Consider the following 15,623-nt stretch of genomic DNA (forward strand, 5'->3'; position numbering starts at 1 on the left):
GTTCTAAAGGGAGAAAGAAAACCCAACTTCAAAGATAGATTTCTGTGCAAAGGTAAAGTTTGACGATGCAGCTGTCCAAAGGCGGAAAGCTAATTAGCTCTCAGAAGTTGAGGGAAAAGAATAAGGGATGAACTTTTTAAGAGGCCAATTTAGGAATAAAAAGACCAGAAGGACCCTGCAGACAAGCAGTCGGAAATGTGGCAGTCCTGTCTGGAAGATCAATCCTGGGCTGGATGAGACCAACAATGGTCTGTTTGCAAGGACTCTTCTGATTTGAGCTCAGGATTTGCGGGGGGGGGAGGGGGGGAGGGTTTCACCATAGTCACCAAATCCCTTCTTGGGCATTTTACCATAATCAACGACGTTCCTTTTTCACCCCAGTTGCTTCAGAGCTGAAGCTCCAGAGAAACTTCTGGGGAACCAGAACCAAAACCAAACGGGTCAGTTCCAAGGAGAACCAGCTCCTTGGTTTGCCCCGTTCCACAGCTACTGACTGGCCTGCTTTGGGACAGGGTGCAGCTGGCCACACAGTGTGTTGTGCTGGCAGAGGGTGGCAACGGCAAAGGCAGAAGTCCCCCGCCCCCCCTTTCCTCCCCGAGGGGCTTCCTTCTCCCGCTGCTCTGCGCTTGCCTTCATCCTGCCTGCTGGGGCTGTTCAGACAACCTCAATGGCGAAGGCTGGAGTCATTTTTGCCCTTCTGGGCTGCGAATGGAAAGACAGGCAGGGGGCTGTGGGGGCCCTCTGGCGAAGGCCCTCCTAGGCACAGTGGGGCCATAGAAGGAAAAAGTTAGATTTGGATCAATAATGACAGAGAGGTCCATATCCAGCCAAAAGTTTTGTTTTATTTTTTTTTTTTTTAAAAATGACACATTCACAATAACATTTATAAAACTCCTTGTAAATCTTCACCACACAAGAAACCAAAACTTACAAACATACTTCAGATGTGGAATACTTTGCACTCCCACAATGTCATTGTTGGAAGAGAGGAAATAAATGAGCGTTCAGTGGGTTAAATAAGGATAAATATATATATATATATATACAGAAAAACAAGGCAGGATGGAGAAGAGGCAGAGATTTTTGAAAGAAGAGGGTGGGGGAGGACGGTGGAGAATGCAAACTATTCCAGATGTCGGTTGAGGCAGGCAGTCCAGCCACACTCCAGAAACCATGGTCCCCTGCCCAGCCTTCCCTTTTCCAGCTTCCAATCAAACCACACATAGACACATCGAGGAAGATCACGACTTTTGCGCTGTATCCCCCATCTACCTTTCAATCTTAGCCTCTCTTTTACAGCCGGGTAGCTGCCCAACATCCCTCCAAGCAGAGGGGCTGAGCTGGAGGAGGTGGGTCCCTTTCCTGGCCAGGACTTTCCTGACCCTCCTGGAGAAGCAGCATCCCGGCAAAGTCACGAGGGGGGAGGGGGCCCCAGGAGGGTACACACCCCTGGGAGCTCTTAACCCAGACTGGGGCTTGGTCCCCTGGCCATAGAAAGAGCAACCAGCAAAGTCACTTTGCATTATATAAATATATACCATAAAGCTAGACTGCAAACTATTTACATTCTTTCCAATAAATAAATAGATCAGGAAAAAAACTATAGTTTAGTTCTTTTATTTGATTTTGGTCTCTAAGTTCCTTCATCTGAAATCTTAGCTGCCTATTCTTCATCCTCAAAATTTCACTTTTGATTTCATCTAGCAACAAAAGATTGCAAAAATATACTTTAGCAAATAACATCTGATTTTTTTTTTAATGTAATCATCGTAAAGGAGGAAAGTAAATCAGTCACCAGAATTGGTAGGTCAAAAGTCTCTGGAGAATTAAAAATACTCTATATTGCCTTCTTTACAAGACAAATGGCTACTCCAGGGATGTCTGGGTGGGCGGGGGGAGACAAAAAGGTCAAGAGCTGCAGCTGCGCCATTCAAGCGCTGCCCCTTTAAGATGCCAGTTAAATGGGGACAGTCACCCCCTCAGGAAGTAATTGGATGGAGGGGGGTCCTGAAGAAGACCCCCAGCCCCAGGACCATCTTGGACATCTTGCTTTTTATGCCCCCCCTGAATGGGCGCCCTTTGGGGCTGGCACTAAAATGCTGCCCTGCCCCTCCGTTCTCTTCAAACCCTTCGGGGCCTTTGGGAATTCAGGTCTGCAAAGTTCCCAGCAAGCCGCAGTCTGCAGCCCCAGTCCTGAAAGTGGGAGAGGATGATGGGGCCCACCATCTGGGGTCCCAGAAGGCTCCCCAGCCCCTGCCTCTGCCATCCCTCAGACCCCATCGGGGAGCCCCCCCCCGAGAGGCCCCAGGCAAGTCCTTCCGGCCGAGGGCCAGCTGGCTCCCTGGCCCCAGAGCCCGGCAGACGGAAGCTCTCCGGGAAGGCACAAACCCCAAGGCTCCCCATCCCACCCTATCTGGGCAGGCCTCGGGTTCTCCCCAGGGGCAAGGGCAGGCCTCCCCCCGACTGGCAGGACTTCCGCCCTCCCCCCGTGTTCCCCACCCCATGCCTTTAGCTTCCCCACCTTGGAGGGACCCTTAATGGCTGGTCCCAAGGGTGTCAACTGGCGGGTCCCCTTCTCCAGGCTCAAGGGAGGCAGGCATCACCCACCCTTGGTCTCTTTGGTATCCCATCGTCACTCGGACTTTTTTTCTTTAAAGGTCATCTGATGCTTATTTCTAGTCTTTATACTCAGAGGAGAGGAATGTTGCATAAAAATAAATATTTCCAAGCAAAGTGACGTAAGGAATAAATTAAGTCTGGTAAATAAAAAAGTAGTTCTGATCATAATTTCCCAAACATAGAAGGAAACCCCCATTGGACGAAGTGGGGCAAAATATCTCTCCCTGGCATTTAAGTAAATTCCAGTGTGTTGCACTTCACCCTGCAGGAAACACTGTAAACCATCAGGAGGGAGGGAGGGTTAACTCACAAGGAACTGGCCTCTAAGACAGGAGCGACCAACACAGAAACATGGTTTAGCCTCCACGCAAGGTAAGGAAGGATTCGAGGAGCTGAAAGGGCCATTGCTCAGTCCTCCAGAGGTACGTGGCCGGAAGGAGAACGGCAGGAGAAACAGATGCCTTCCTCTTGTCCTAACGGAGCACTGAAGTCACGGCAAGGACCAGGAAAACACGGAGGACTTTGGGAAACACAGCAGTGGTTACAAGGGAGAGCTCCTTTCAGAGACAAGCAAGGGTGGGGGGATTAGGCATCTTCCTTAGGCTGAATGCTAGTTAATTCCACCCCTGAACCCTTGTTGCCAGTTGCTGGAGCAAAACCATTCACGACCTGCCTCTCAAACCCGCTGGAGATGTCTTCAAAAGTCCTGCCTTTTGTCTCAGGGACTTTGAAGAAGGTGAAGAAGAAGAAGAAGACAAGGAAGGCAACGAAGATCAGGAAAACGTAAGGCCCACATAATTTCTGCAAGGAAGATAATCACAACGTTACCTTTGCTGTAAGACAACGGGCAGGAGCAGGAAGTGCAAGGATAAGGACCTTCTCTGGTTTGGTTCTTCGTGGGGAGCAGAAGTATGAATGTTGCTCCAGCTGATATCTACGCAAAGCCCCTCCTACTGGGCTTCAGCCGAGCAACGAAGTGCAGTGAAGCAAACCCTCCAAGTTCTCCCTCTCAACAGCCGTTCTGACAACAGCCACCTGCGGTTCTCAACCCCCTTTTAGTGTTTGTCCTTTCCTCCTCCTACTTCCCACCTGACGGCCAACTTCAGGGGAAAGGAGCAGACTTCACTGCGTTCACAGTAAGCCCACAAAGAAGGTCCAACAGGGAGGCCTTACCTCTGCATAGGGAAAGAGCATGCCCACCAGGAAGTTGGAGGTCCAGTTGCAGAAACCAGCCACCGCCACAGCTGCAGGACGAGGGCCCTGGCTGAAGAGTTCGGACACAATGAACCACGGGATCGGTCCAGGTCCAATTTCAAAGAGAGCCACAAAGGCAAAAGTGCCAAAAATACTGACGTAACTGATCCAAGACACTGTGTTCTGCAAAAACAGAGATGCGGAGTTAACCATTTGTAATCCCAGGGTAGCACTGGTTGATCCCAACTTTTAGCATCTGCTTATGCGGAATTGATCGACCAGGAACCTTTCTTGGCTCAGATGGTCCAAGAAATCTGCACAACTCCAGATTTCCGTGGAGAGCAGAGATGAGCAGCAACCAGTTCATTCTCATTTCTGGCCTTGCTTGGCCAGCAAAATATTTTAGTCAAAGAGACAGCTAAAACTACAGGACAACCTGGAGAAACAGCTCACACCTTCTGCTCTTTCTGTCTTTCCGGAACACTTATACCAGTTTGGTGGCACTCGGCATTTGAAGAGTTTTGGTTCAACCCAGTTGGCCACTTAAACATTAGGATATATGGGAGTGTGTGTGTTTGTGTAGTGTGCCACTGTTGTCTTTCCCATCAGCATGAATGCCTACATGAAGTATCCAAGAGGAGACCCAGAGTTCGCAGTTATCAGAATGGTGGCAACTGTTTATTTCTCCTTTTACTAAATTAAATGAAGCCATTTGAAGAGGGCACTTTGGATATTTATTTATTTATTTATTTATTTATTTTATTTATTTTATTTATTTAATTTAATTTAATTTGTATACCGCCCTTCTCCCAAAGGACTCAGGGCGGTGAACAGGGCAATAAATATCAAAATACCGAAATACAAAAATTAAGAACAGATTAAACCATAGTGCCCAAATGCAGAAAATAAATTACATTAAAAACAATAATTAAAACCCAAACCCATCAGACCAGGGTGGCTTGTTCAAACAAATAGGTTTTTAGATCACGTCGGAAGGAGTGAAGGTCAGGAGCCATCCGGAGCTCAACCGGTAAACGGTTCCACAGGTCAGGCGCACCCACAGAGAACGACCTCCCCCTGGGGGTCACCAGACGGCATTCTCTAACCAGTGGCACCCTGAGGAGGCCCTCTCTGTGGGAGCGCACTGGGCGGAGGGAAGTTGATGCCGGCCGCAGGTGCTCCCTAAGGTACTCCGGACCCATGCCATGTAGGGCTTTAAAGGTCATTACCAGCACCTTGAATCTCACCCGGAAGGCAACTGGAAGCCAATGCAGCTCACGGAGCAGAGGTGTAACATGGGAGTATCAGGAGACCCCCAACACAACTCTCGCGGCTGCATTCTGCACCAGTTGGAGCCTGCACTTGCAGGAAGCAAGACTGGCGACCACACTTGAAAGAAAGTGGCCTCTTTGCAGGCTTGCCCAGCAGATAAGCTTTTCTGGGGATCACAGTGGATGACCTGCATGCAGAGTTCAGTAAAGTCCATGATGAAGATCAGATACCAACGACGTTCCTACTGTGAAAGCACAGGAACATAAGACAGCAATGGCACACGAGGGTGGATTAAACAGTGATATGCCCCAAACCGGAAGATGATCAAGGTGTCGCTGACAGATCAAAGTATCAAGAATCAGCACATGGTCTTCCATGATCAGGAACTGCCCAAGAACATCTCAACTCTTCCCCAATTTGTTTTCTCAAACCGTAACAAAAGCCCCATGACAAGGTTGATGAAAAGCAGCTGTCAGAGTTATAAAATAGGAGACAGAGAGGAGCTCTGTGTGTGTGTTGTGTATGTGTGTTTGAGAGAGAGAGTGAAGGGTTCAAGGGCTCCTCTACTCTGCACCGTGTTATTTTAGCTGCTGCTGTTGGTCTGCTGCTTGGAAATCTTTCTGGAAACAAGGAAGTAAAAGACAAATTTTGGTAACTATCTGGATTACCAGCTTGGTTAGCCTCTCTGCTTAGAGTAGTTGGGAAAGTCATCTCAATCAGCAATGTGAGCTCTGACTAGTTGGACTGGGATTGGAAAATGCACTAAAGGAAGAATTATATTCATGAAGCTATGCAGACATTACTGATTGTGCCCACCACGGACAAAGCCTCCCCGAGAGAAATGGGGAAAGGGTTTGCTAAATTTCCACCTTCTGAATCTTGATAACTACGATAGTGCTAAAGCAACGCCTTGGATGAATATGGACTGTAAGGTATTTAGTAGGTCTAAACTCGGCCCTGATAAGATCATTTTGTGATAGGCATTTGTCCATAGTGGACATTCATGATTGTCTTCCTTGGACTATCACCACATCTCCCCTGTTTTTCTCTCGTGACTAACAAAATTCTAAGGGTTCAATAACATCTAATGAAATCTCTGGAGCCCATAGGAAATCCAAAGTTCAGTTGGAATTTCAGAAACTTAAGTTTGTACAAAATGCCAAAGCTAAATGATCAAGATCAGAAGAACATTATCCCATCCTAGTTCATGACCTCGATTTTGATTCCTGCACTCCTAAACTGCTTGGGAGGAGGACATCTCAAGGAGTTCCTGTTCTCCTATGAACCACCTGGAACAGAGTTTCTTTTCTCTAAGGGGCAGCTGGGCAAAGTGGCCTCAATTATCTTGTTTCCCAGCTAGATTGTACAATCTGTGACTGGCAGGAAACTTGATTAGAAATCAGTGGTTTTCCGCATGGGGATGAGGAATGGGGGAGGGTAGAACCCCCTAAGATATGTAACTCCAGACACAAAACTGCCTCCATTCTCTTTCCTCAGGACGTGTACTTCATTTCAGTCCAAACTGGGAGAGGGGCTATCAGGAAGCAGAAATGCTGCTGCCTACCTTCAGCGCCAAGGCCACCGTCATGAGGATTCCGCAGACAGCCATGCCTCCTAAGCCAATCAGGTGCAGGGTCCGACGTCCCGCTCGCTCCACAAGGAAGAGCTGCAGAATGGGAAGGGGACACATAAGATTGCGGTGGGGAGCAAATCTCTCTGCAGCTGTAGGAACAGTTACCAGAGAATGGTCAAAAAACTCTCCGTGAAATGGTAAATTAGATCCCGCTGCTGTGACCACTACCCTTGACTTATTGAACCGCACCCTCTGGAATCCCCTCTCCACACAGAGGTCCAGTGTGGTACCACACTTTAAAAGCAACATGCACATGAGCCTTCCATGATTGTCAGGTGGGCACCAGAGTGTGTAATGCCCATCTTAAGCCCACTCCAGGTCAACATGTCAACCACACTCGGGTGATCTAAGCCCCATCCTTTTTTAACATAATGGGTCCCCATCCCCACCCACCCAAAGCTGCCCCTGATGCTAGGAACATTTTCTCTGGCAAGTCCCTCCAGGTTTCCAAGAGGGTCTTCCGCCTCAGGCCCCCCAATGCAGGGCAATCCCATCCTTTATCACCACGTACCGACACCACAGTAAAGACGGTGTTGACCACACCAGCCCCGATGGTGGCATAAACTGGTTGCTCCACTCCAGCATCTTTGAAGATCCCAGTGGAATAGTAGAACACCTGCGAGGAAGACCAAGGGTGGAGGGCGGTGCTTAGAATCGGGAGGGAAATTTGACCTCTGAGCACACAGCACCTGCTGGAGGACAGGTGAGAAAGGAAGGACCCTCTTGCACCCCAGTGAGCGTGAAATATGAAGCCAAACAAAAGCACCAGGTACGTCCACAGGAAGATCCCAAAATCCATAATGTCACTGTGCCACTGACCCCCTGCCCTTTTGATCCATGCAACAGAGGGGTGGCTTCAATGGCATGGTTGCAGCGGGCATCCTGGCCTTTTGAGTTCCCCTCTTATGGCTGCTCCCCACCTTCCCTCGGACCCAGCTCCCCTCCCTTCCCAGGGAGCTCCTCCCGTCTCCCACCAGACAAGTGGCTTCCAGCAGGTCCAGCATGGAGACTGGCCCTTGGGGGACCCACCGCGTTGATCCCTGAGAGCTGCTGCGAGAGTTGCAAGGCGATGGCGATGATGATGGCCTGGCGGTAGCTGGGGGAGCGGAAGAGTTCTGGGATGGTGACTTTCTTCTCCTGGGACATCTTGGTGCTTTCCTCTTTCATCTCCTGGATGTCGCTGAACACATCCTGGACACCCCGCAGGCTCTGGAGCACTGAGGGAAGGAGGACATGGACCGCGTCAGACACTGGACGCCTCACACTGGAGAGTGCCAATCAGTTTTGTGCCCAATCTATTTCTAGGAAGGACTCTCCCTCACTGAACTACTCATCCTGCCCAGGTAAGGACAGGAGCCCCATTCACTAGCGCTGGAGATGACTGACGGCCAATATTCCATCTTTCCTGGTCAGGGAGGAGAGGCTTCTGAGCACACACGGACTTTTGTGCTGTGTTACATTCCAGCGTGCCAGAACCTCAGCCTCAGAACAAGCAAAGAATTGTGCCTGCCGGTTCAGAAGAGGGGAGCAAGAAAGGCAGAGATCCACCTTCGGAAACAACAGAGAGACCTCCTGTCTTGAGCCATCTGTGATTTGGTTGGAGCGGCTGGACCAGCAGTGAAATCTGTGAAGACTCCGTTGCCATTCTTTCAACAAGGAAGAAAGGACGGCCAAGTTTTGAAGACTGCTGTGCCCTTCCTAGCAGGTATTATTTTATCAAAGTTCTCCATTTTTACCTATCCTTTCACTTACTGCTAAAATGCTTTTGGGGTTAGCACCTGCCTGGCAAAATGTTTTGCTAAAACAGGCATGCTGTTGCGTGGCTCTGCAAGGCTGCTGCAGGACGAATACCTTTGACGGCCTTCTCTTCCTCCGCCTTGTTGATGAGCAGGAAACGGGGGCTCTCCGGACAGAAGGGGAGGGCCAAGATCTGCAGGAGGGCTGGGATGACGGTGAAGCCCAGCAAGAGTGGCCAGAGAGTTTCCGTCCCCAGGATGACGTGCAGGCCGAAGATCTGAGGGCAAGGAAGAGAGAGGCACAAGGGGGGTCAGGCCCCGTCCCCAGAAACCGAAGTGCGAGGAGGCAATAAGTCAGTCGGGCAGGATTTCCTCAGAACCGCCAGAGAACTTCCTTGGGCTGCTGATGCTCAAGAGATCCTTGGCCTTCCACAGACTGAGCAGACCCAGAAGTCCCCCTGCTGCCCCAGATCCCACGGAACTGATTTAGCTGAGGAATCCTCTCCTGCTCAGCGCAATCGCTACCCACAGCGGATCACAGAGCATCAATCTCTTCCCCAGGAAGTCAAAGGGCCAAGTGGACAAGTGCAGGCCTCTCTGCCCTGTGAAGGCAAGGCTGCCAACAGAGCCACACTTCTGGGATGAGGGCTCGCTCACCTGGGCCACCAGGATGCCCACCACAATGCCCAGCTGGTTCAGGGTGCCAAAAGCCCCCCGCAAACTAGTCGGGGAGACTTCACTGATGTACATGGGCACAAAGCCGGTGCAGAGGCCACAAAAGACCCCAATGATGAAACGCCCGATGATCAGCATCTCCACCGCCTTGGCCAGCTTGGACAAGCCCATCAAGATGCCAGCCGCGATGGCCAGAACGTTCACCAGCAGCATGGAGTTTCGCCTGCAGAGGGAAGAGAGAGAGAGAGAATCGAAAGAAGCATTAGAAAAAGTCAGAGAGGGTTGTGTGTGGGGGGGTCCTCTGGGGCTCCAGCACAGCGTCCGAATTCAGAGAGCAGCCACAACAACTCAGGGCTTCACCAATCTCTGGGACAGCCATGATTTGCCGGTCATGGCACGGAGGGGCCCACAGGGGTTGCCCAGCTGGGCTCCCCTCCTTGGCCACTGGTGCTTGAAGTCCTGGTCTCGTAGAGGCTGCCTTGGGGGGAGCCACCCCAGGCCCTTCCCTGGCCAGACTCAACCCCCAGCAGCTTCCCCCCCCAAGGCCCCTTTCCGACCTGGGGCCCCACGCCCATTTCCTAAGGGAGGTTGCTTCCTCTCCCATGCCCCCCCCGTGCCAATCCTCACCCACCTGCCAAATCGGTTGACAAAAAACCCAACGGAGAAGGAGCCAATCATCCCTCCGACTGAGAAAATGGCCACCGAAATGGACCACAGAGCGGTCAGCAGGCTATCCGGGATGTCGTGTCCCGTCCGCTCTATCCAGGTGCTGTTGAAAAAGCCCTTGATGATCTGCAAGGACAGAAAAGGGAGCTCAGGGTTTCTGAAGCAGAAGAGGAGGAGAAAAGGGGAAGGGAGTTGAGAGGGGGCACGGCCAGGTATCGGAGAGAAGATAATCAGACTGTAGATGTTCCCAGGATTAAATCCATATGTACAAGCGGAAGCCAACAATAAAGCCAACAATGAAAAATCAGGAAATTTCTTCAGTAAATTCTGGCTGGGTAACTTCAATGTTCATACGAGTCAGTTTTTTCTCACTCATAAGGAAAAACTGCTTGCACTCTCACGTCAGTAGTCTGCTTATATTTTCATCCAATACTAGAGGAATATCAAATGCTCCTCCGATACCCACATGGGTTGGTAGATTTAAAGAGTTAGGCTTTATTATTTGTAGCTCTTTAAATGTACCCAAAGGGCTAAATTGTTAACAGGGACGTAAAAGGCCTTCCTTCCGAAAAGGGCCTGGGGGCTTTGTTAAAACGGGGGGGGGGAGTCCCTCTGCTGCCCCCGGCAGCTCCCTTCCCAGGCAGGGCTGGCTCCAGCTGCCCCTTTCAGGGTGGCCTTCCCGGGTCTGGGCTTGAGGGCAGCCGGATCCTCTGCGGAGACGCCAGGGGGCAGCAGGGGGCCGGCTCCCCGGGAGAGGAGAGGAGCCCGTCTAGCCGTTATCCTGCCTCCCCTCCCCCACCCCCCATGAACCTAGACGCCAGGATGCGGCACATGAATCACCACCCTGGCGAGGAGGAGCGCAGGAGGAGCGCGACCCACCACGCATTTCCTCCTCCATCCTCGCCGTCTTCATTAAGTGGCCCAATTCAGAGACAAATTATTTTGGAATTCCCTGAGTCATTTTCCTTCCCGTATTTTGACCAGAGCGTGGAAAAGATGACAGCTGGAGGTGCTGGCAGGATGAAGGAGCTGGGGAGATTAAGCCTGAGGATTTCTGGCCGGCCAGTCCCCCCCCCCCCCCGTGGCTCTCCTTGCTCCTTCCACCCTTCCGTGACTCAGCAAGTAGATTCCTTCCCCCTCTCACAGCTGGAAGGGAGTTTCACAGCTGGGCACGTGGCTGAAGAGGGGCCCTGCTTTCTGGGAATGTCCCAGCAGACGGGAGGGAGACCCGGAGTCGGACGGGGCAGGGGGGCTTGCAATGGGGCCCCGGCCCACAGCAGGCGTGGGGAGCGCTGCAGTGGGGACCCTCCCTGGTTTTCCATAGATTAGAAAGGGAGGCAGGGACAAATATTTTCAACCTTGCCAGATTCTCTTCAGGCAACCTTGCAATAAAAGTAGAACCAGGACCGCTGGCTGTGCTTCTTGTCCGGACTACCTGGCAGGGCTAGCTTTCCAAAGACCTAGCGACCCCAATTTAATCTCAGCCGAAGGTAAAAATCCCAAGATCTTCTCCACTCCTGCTGATGCTTTTGGGGACGGGGTGGGGTGGGGGCGTTATCCTTCTCAGACTCTTCCTTAATTTTAGGTCTTGCATCAATAAAGGGGGTTTATACAAAAAAAATGGAGCTGGAGTGATCCTTATTAAAAATGCTCAGCCATGCAAGTTGTGGTGCCTTGGCAAAGTTCTCTGGAGGGGAAGTCAGCTCTGCTCCCACGAAGCAGCAGGAGATCCCCCGGGGCAGCCACCCCTGGTGAGGCCTCAAGGGGACCCCCGGCCTCTCCCCATCCAGCACTCCCCACTCCTCTGTCCCCAAATGCCCGCAGGTTTCTCCCCGGAAGAGACAACCCCACTGGCCCAAGGCCCCCCAGGAGTCCTGGGGACCCGGGGGGGGGCTCCATCCCCAGACATGCTGGCACTCTGCAGAAACAGCCCCCCCCCCCGCAAGCCTCACAAGGAGATGTGGGAGGCCCCATCAGCACAGAAAGAGGAAACGCTGCTGCTCTTTCTTTGGCGGGAGACACACAGAGCAGCGGAAGGGGAGCGCTTGGAGGACTGAAAGATGGGGGTGCTGTGTCAACCCATTTCCCCCCTCCCCGCCTCAAGGCCTCCTCGGCTGCCTGGGGACAAGCCGCTCTCTCCTTGGCCCTTCCCCAGCCGAGCTATGGAGAAGCAGCTGCCGGAGTCGGGCCTCCGCACCAGGTCCTATCCCGGCTGGGGGGAGGTGGCCCTTCCCCAGAAAGGGCCCGTGGGGGGAGGACTCCCCCCCGATTTGCTCAGCTATCCAGAGCGCTGCTCGGCCCGTTACTCAGCCGAGGGGGGGCCGAGGAGTCCGTTGGCTTTCAGGGCCGAGGAGGGGGGAGGCCTTCTCCGTCCCAAGGGAGGGTCGGACCGGCCCCCCTCCTGCCCCCATCTCCGGCTCCGAGCCGGCCTCTGCTTCCAGGGCCCGAGGGATGGCGGAGCGGCAGCACCGCACCTCCTCGCCTCCCTTGCCCCGGAGAGGCTCCTCCTGCTTCCGTGAAAGCACGAGAGTCCCGGCGTCACCTTTTCCGACGAGCCCTTCGCTCTCTTGCAAAGCGGAAAGCTCCGTTGCCTCCTTAACCCGAGACGCCGCCGAGTCCTCGAGGCTAAATGGCCCCCTGACCGACTCCACGACGCCCCCCTTGGCCTCCGGGCTCTGCCCCGATTCCTCCCCACCTTTGCTGCTACAGCAAATTCTCCGGGTAACAGAAAGCCCCCCCCCCGCGCGCTTACCTCCTCAGGGGCGTTGATGACTCCCGTGTTGTAGCCAAACTGGAGCGATCCGATGGCCGCCACCGAGACGGCCGCCAGCAGGGACCAGGTCACCTTCCTCTGGAAAGAGAGCGCGGCGGCGGCCAGTCAGGCTCTCCGCAGAGGCGGGGGGGGGGGCCTGGCGGCTGCTCAGCCGGATTCTGAGGAAGGCAAAGCCCGTCGACGCAGCGTCGGTCGGAGGGGAGGGGGGCCCTTCGAGCCGGCGGCGACTGCCGGCTACCGCCCGGACAGTCCCGGCAGTGTTCCTGGCAAGGTTTCAGGGGCTCTTCCTCGGGCTGAGAGGGAGGGAGCAAGCCGGGGTCGTCCAGCCTGAACCGCCGCTCCCCACTCGGTGCAGTCACGGGGCAACGTCCCCCTGTTCCGAGGAGGGCTGAGAGATCGCGGGCCAGCTTCTCTCTCTGCATCTTGCCAAATATCTAGGGATGCACAAAGCAGCCAGGCCCTCCCTCTCGCCAGGAGCCATCCCACAGCCAGATCCCAAGATAGCCCCCCTTAGACCCCTTATCTCATCCCCCCCAACGCCTCCCTCCCTCGTGAGCCTTTGGCTGGCAGACGGGCTCCTTACCCACCCAGGGAGTCCATGTTCCCATAGCAACAAGTGAAATGAAAAGACAAGTGGGAAGTCATTTGGTTACTGCCTCCAGTGGAACCGATTCCACACACACACACACACACACACCCCACACACACACACACACACAGCGTGCCCCCCCTTCCCACCGTTCTGCTCCATTGTTATAGGGAGTGGAGTGTGGTTCTCCTTTAATTGTTCTGTTTGGCTCTTTCTAGTTCCCTCCAGTGTCCAACCTTCAAAGCCCCGTCCTATCTTCTTTTTTTAGAACAACAGCATTTTTCCACAGAAAGTAGTCATATAATGAATTTCAAAATATTGTTTCAAATATATCTGGACTCTTAAAACAGTTTGCAATTTTCTAAAATCAATCATTTTGTTCTTTATTTCACAAAAATATCCTTAAACCTGTATTTAAAACTTCTTTCACTAAAGACTGAAAGAAATTCAACTAGTATTGTAAGAACTTGTTTCTGAAGTTTCCCAAAATCTTAAAAAAAAACAATTTCCGAAAGTGATTAGAAAAGGAAGTTGCACACCCAGTGTCCTTCTAAAGGCAGCAAAGGCGGATTGCACAAGACGCCTCTTTCCTCACCTCCCAGAGTTTTAAGTTCCCTGCAGACGGCTGTCTTGGGGTCTCCCCATCAGGATCAGCTGTCTGGAGCACTTGTGGGCGATCCCGGGTCTTCTCACGATCCAGAGAAGAATTTTTGCTCTCAGTAAAGTTGTGTTTACTTTGCTATCTTTTCCCTATTTTTGTTTGCATTTCAACTATTTGACTGGCCTGGTTTGCGTTTTAATTTTGTGATGCTTCTATGGCTGCACAAATTGATTAAAAGGGACGGGTGTGTTGAGAAGGAATTTAGCGCCCACTGCTTTCTTGAGGTTCTGTCTTAAACCTCAAAAAAAAAAAAAGTTCAGCTAAGGCTTCTCAGCACTCCTCTCAGCTGCCACTCTTAGCCCTTAAATTGAGTGAAAATCACCCAGCAGCCCAAGGCAGGGAGTTAAGTGACCCAAGAATAAGGGCGAAGGGCTAACCCTGACCCAATGGCATCCCTGGCTACAGAGCCACAAACAACGTCACACCTCCGGGGTCTGAAGGACTTAACGAAACGATTTCGCCAACTCCTAGGCAGGCGCTCAACTGAGGCCGAGAGTCAGAGGCGACTCCCTGGCGGTGAGGGGAGCTGCGTGGCTCTGCAGCCCAACCTTTCAGCCCCGGGGCCACCCAGGTTTAGAGCTGCGGACACTGTGGCCCCTCGGGGCGTCCAATTGCAATTTCTTCCCACTAATCACTTGACTTCTTGTCTCTGGAATCCTGCCGGGGGGGGGGGGGCGTTATCTGAAGGGCAGGTGTTTGACGCTCTGTCTCTTGCACTGGAAGCCATTTGCTAGCAAAATCCCGCGTTGCCACCCTTCTGCCTGCCCCCCCCCGCAACTGAGAGAGGGTCCTGTTGCTGGCCAGCATCCCTTGCAGCGTCAAAAGATACAGATGGGGGGGGGGCAGGGAGAGACAGGCAGCAAAATGGCAGGAAATCTGCCAGAGAATCCGCCGCCGCCGCCCTTCACAGGCGCTGGCATTTGCACGGATAGGAGGTTGGCAGGGGGCTGGGTGGATCTTGTCCCCCCCCTTGGAGGTAGGGCGGGGGGCTTGTTCTCTCCCACCTCCAGATGACCTTGACACCTGCTGAGGGTCCCAATCCGAAGCCGCCCTGGCCGAGCCCGCCTCTGCTCCCGGCACCCTTCCGGAGCTCCAAACCAGCCGGGCTTCCACCCATCTCTCTCTGTCTTTCTCTCTCACGCTCGCACACACACGCTGCTTCTCCTCCGAATGGGCCCTGGTAGAGCAGCTAGGAGGCTGCCGGAGGCTCGCTGCTGTGGCCCTGGAGACTTTACACCCAACGCCTCGGGAGAAGCGGCTTCCCACGCGGGTATTTCGAAGCCTCCCGCCCTGCCCGGGGCAGAGGCCGATCCTCCCTTCCGGCAAACCGCCCCAAAGCGCCCTTGGCCAGACGCGACCCTCGCCGCATCCTCCGCGGAGCCCGCGCTGCGCCCGCGAAGCCCGGCGGCCTCTACGCGCCAAGCCCCCTTTTCCGCCAAGCCTCGCGCTGACCTTCGTCTGCTCCACGGGGCCGACCGCCTCCATCCCTCGCCCGATCGTCCGTCTGTCCCTGGTAGGTCTGCTGCAGATGAGCCGCCAAGTCCGCGCCCGCCCAGATGCCGCTTCTGCCTCCCGCCGTCGCCGCCACCTTTATAGCTGCCGTGGGCTGGAGGGCGGGGGGGGGGGACGGCTGGAGCAGCCCCCGCGCAGGGGCCCGTCGGGAGAGGCGCGTCTGCCTCGCCCCCCGATGACGCGCGCAGGGCGGGCTGTTGGGCCACGAGACGGGCGGGGGAGGCTGCGGGGCCGCCAGCTTCCCCTCCCCTCCCTCTTTCTCCTCCTCCTCCTCCTCTTCCTCAGCCGGGCGG

At 53.6% G+C, this 15,623-nt stretch overlaps 1 protein-coding gene across 1 annotated transcript; it reads right to left on the bottom strand.

The window, feature by feature from the left end:
- Window positions 1–822: 822 nt before the first annotated feature.
- Window positions 823–15,369, bottom strand: LOC308670537 (solute carrier family 2, facilitated glucose transporter member 3-like). Its single transcript, XM_081332090.1, has 10 exons — window positions 15,271–15,369; window positions 12,548–12,646; window positions 9,761–9,921; window positions 9,112–9,352; window positions 8,570–8,732; window positions 7,748–7,935; window positions 7,230–7,334; window positions 6,650–6,751; window positions 3,793–3,996; window positions 823–3,420 (listed from the first exon to the last, which is right to left on the bottom strand). The coding sequence occupies exons 1-10, from the start codon at window positions 15,301–15,303 to the stop codon at window positions 3,205–3,207; spliced, it is 1,512 nt and encodes a 503-aa protein (XP_081188216.1). The 5' UTR covers window positions 15,304–15,369; the 3' UTR covers window positions 823–3,204.
- Between the last annotated feature and the right edge of the window lie 254 nt (window positions 15,370–15,623).

The sequence above is a fragment of the Vipera berus genome, assembly GCF_964194415.1.
Source record: "Vipera berus genome assembly, chromosome: 7".
Taxonomy (NCBI): Eukaryota; Metazoa; Chordata; class Lepidosauria; order Squamata; family Viperidae; genus Vipera; species Vipera berus.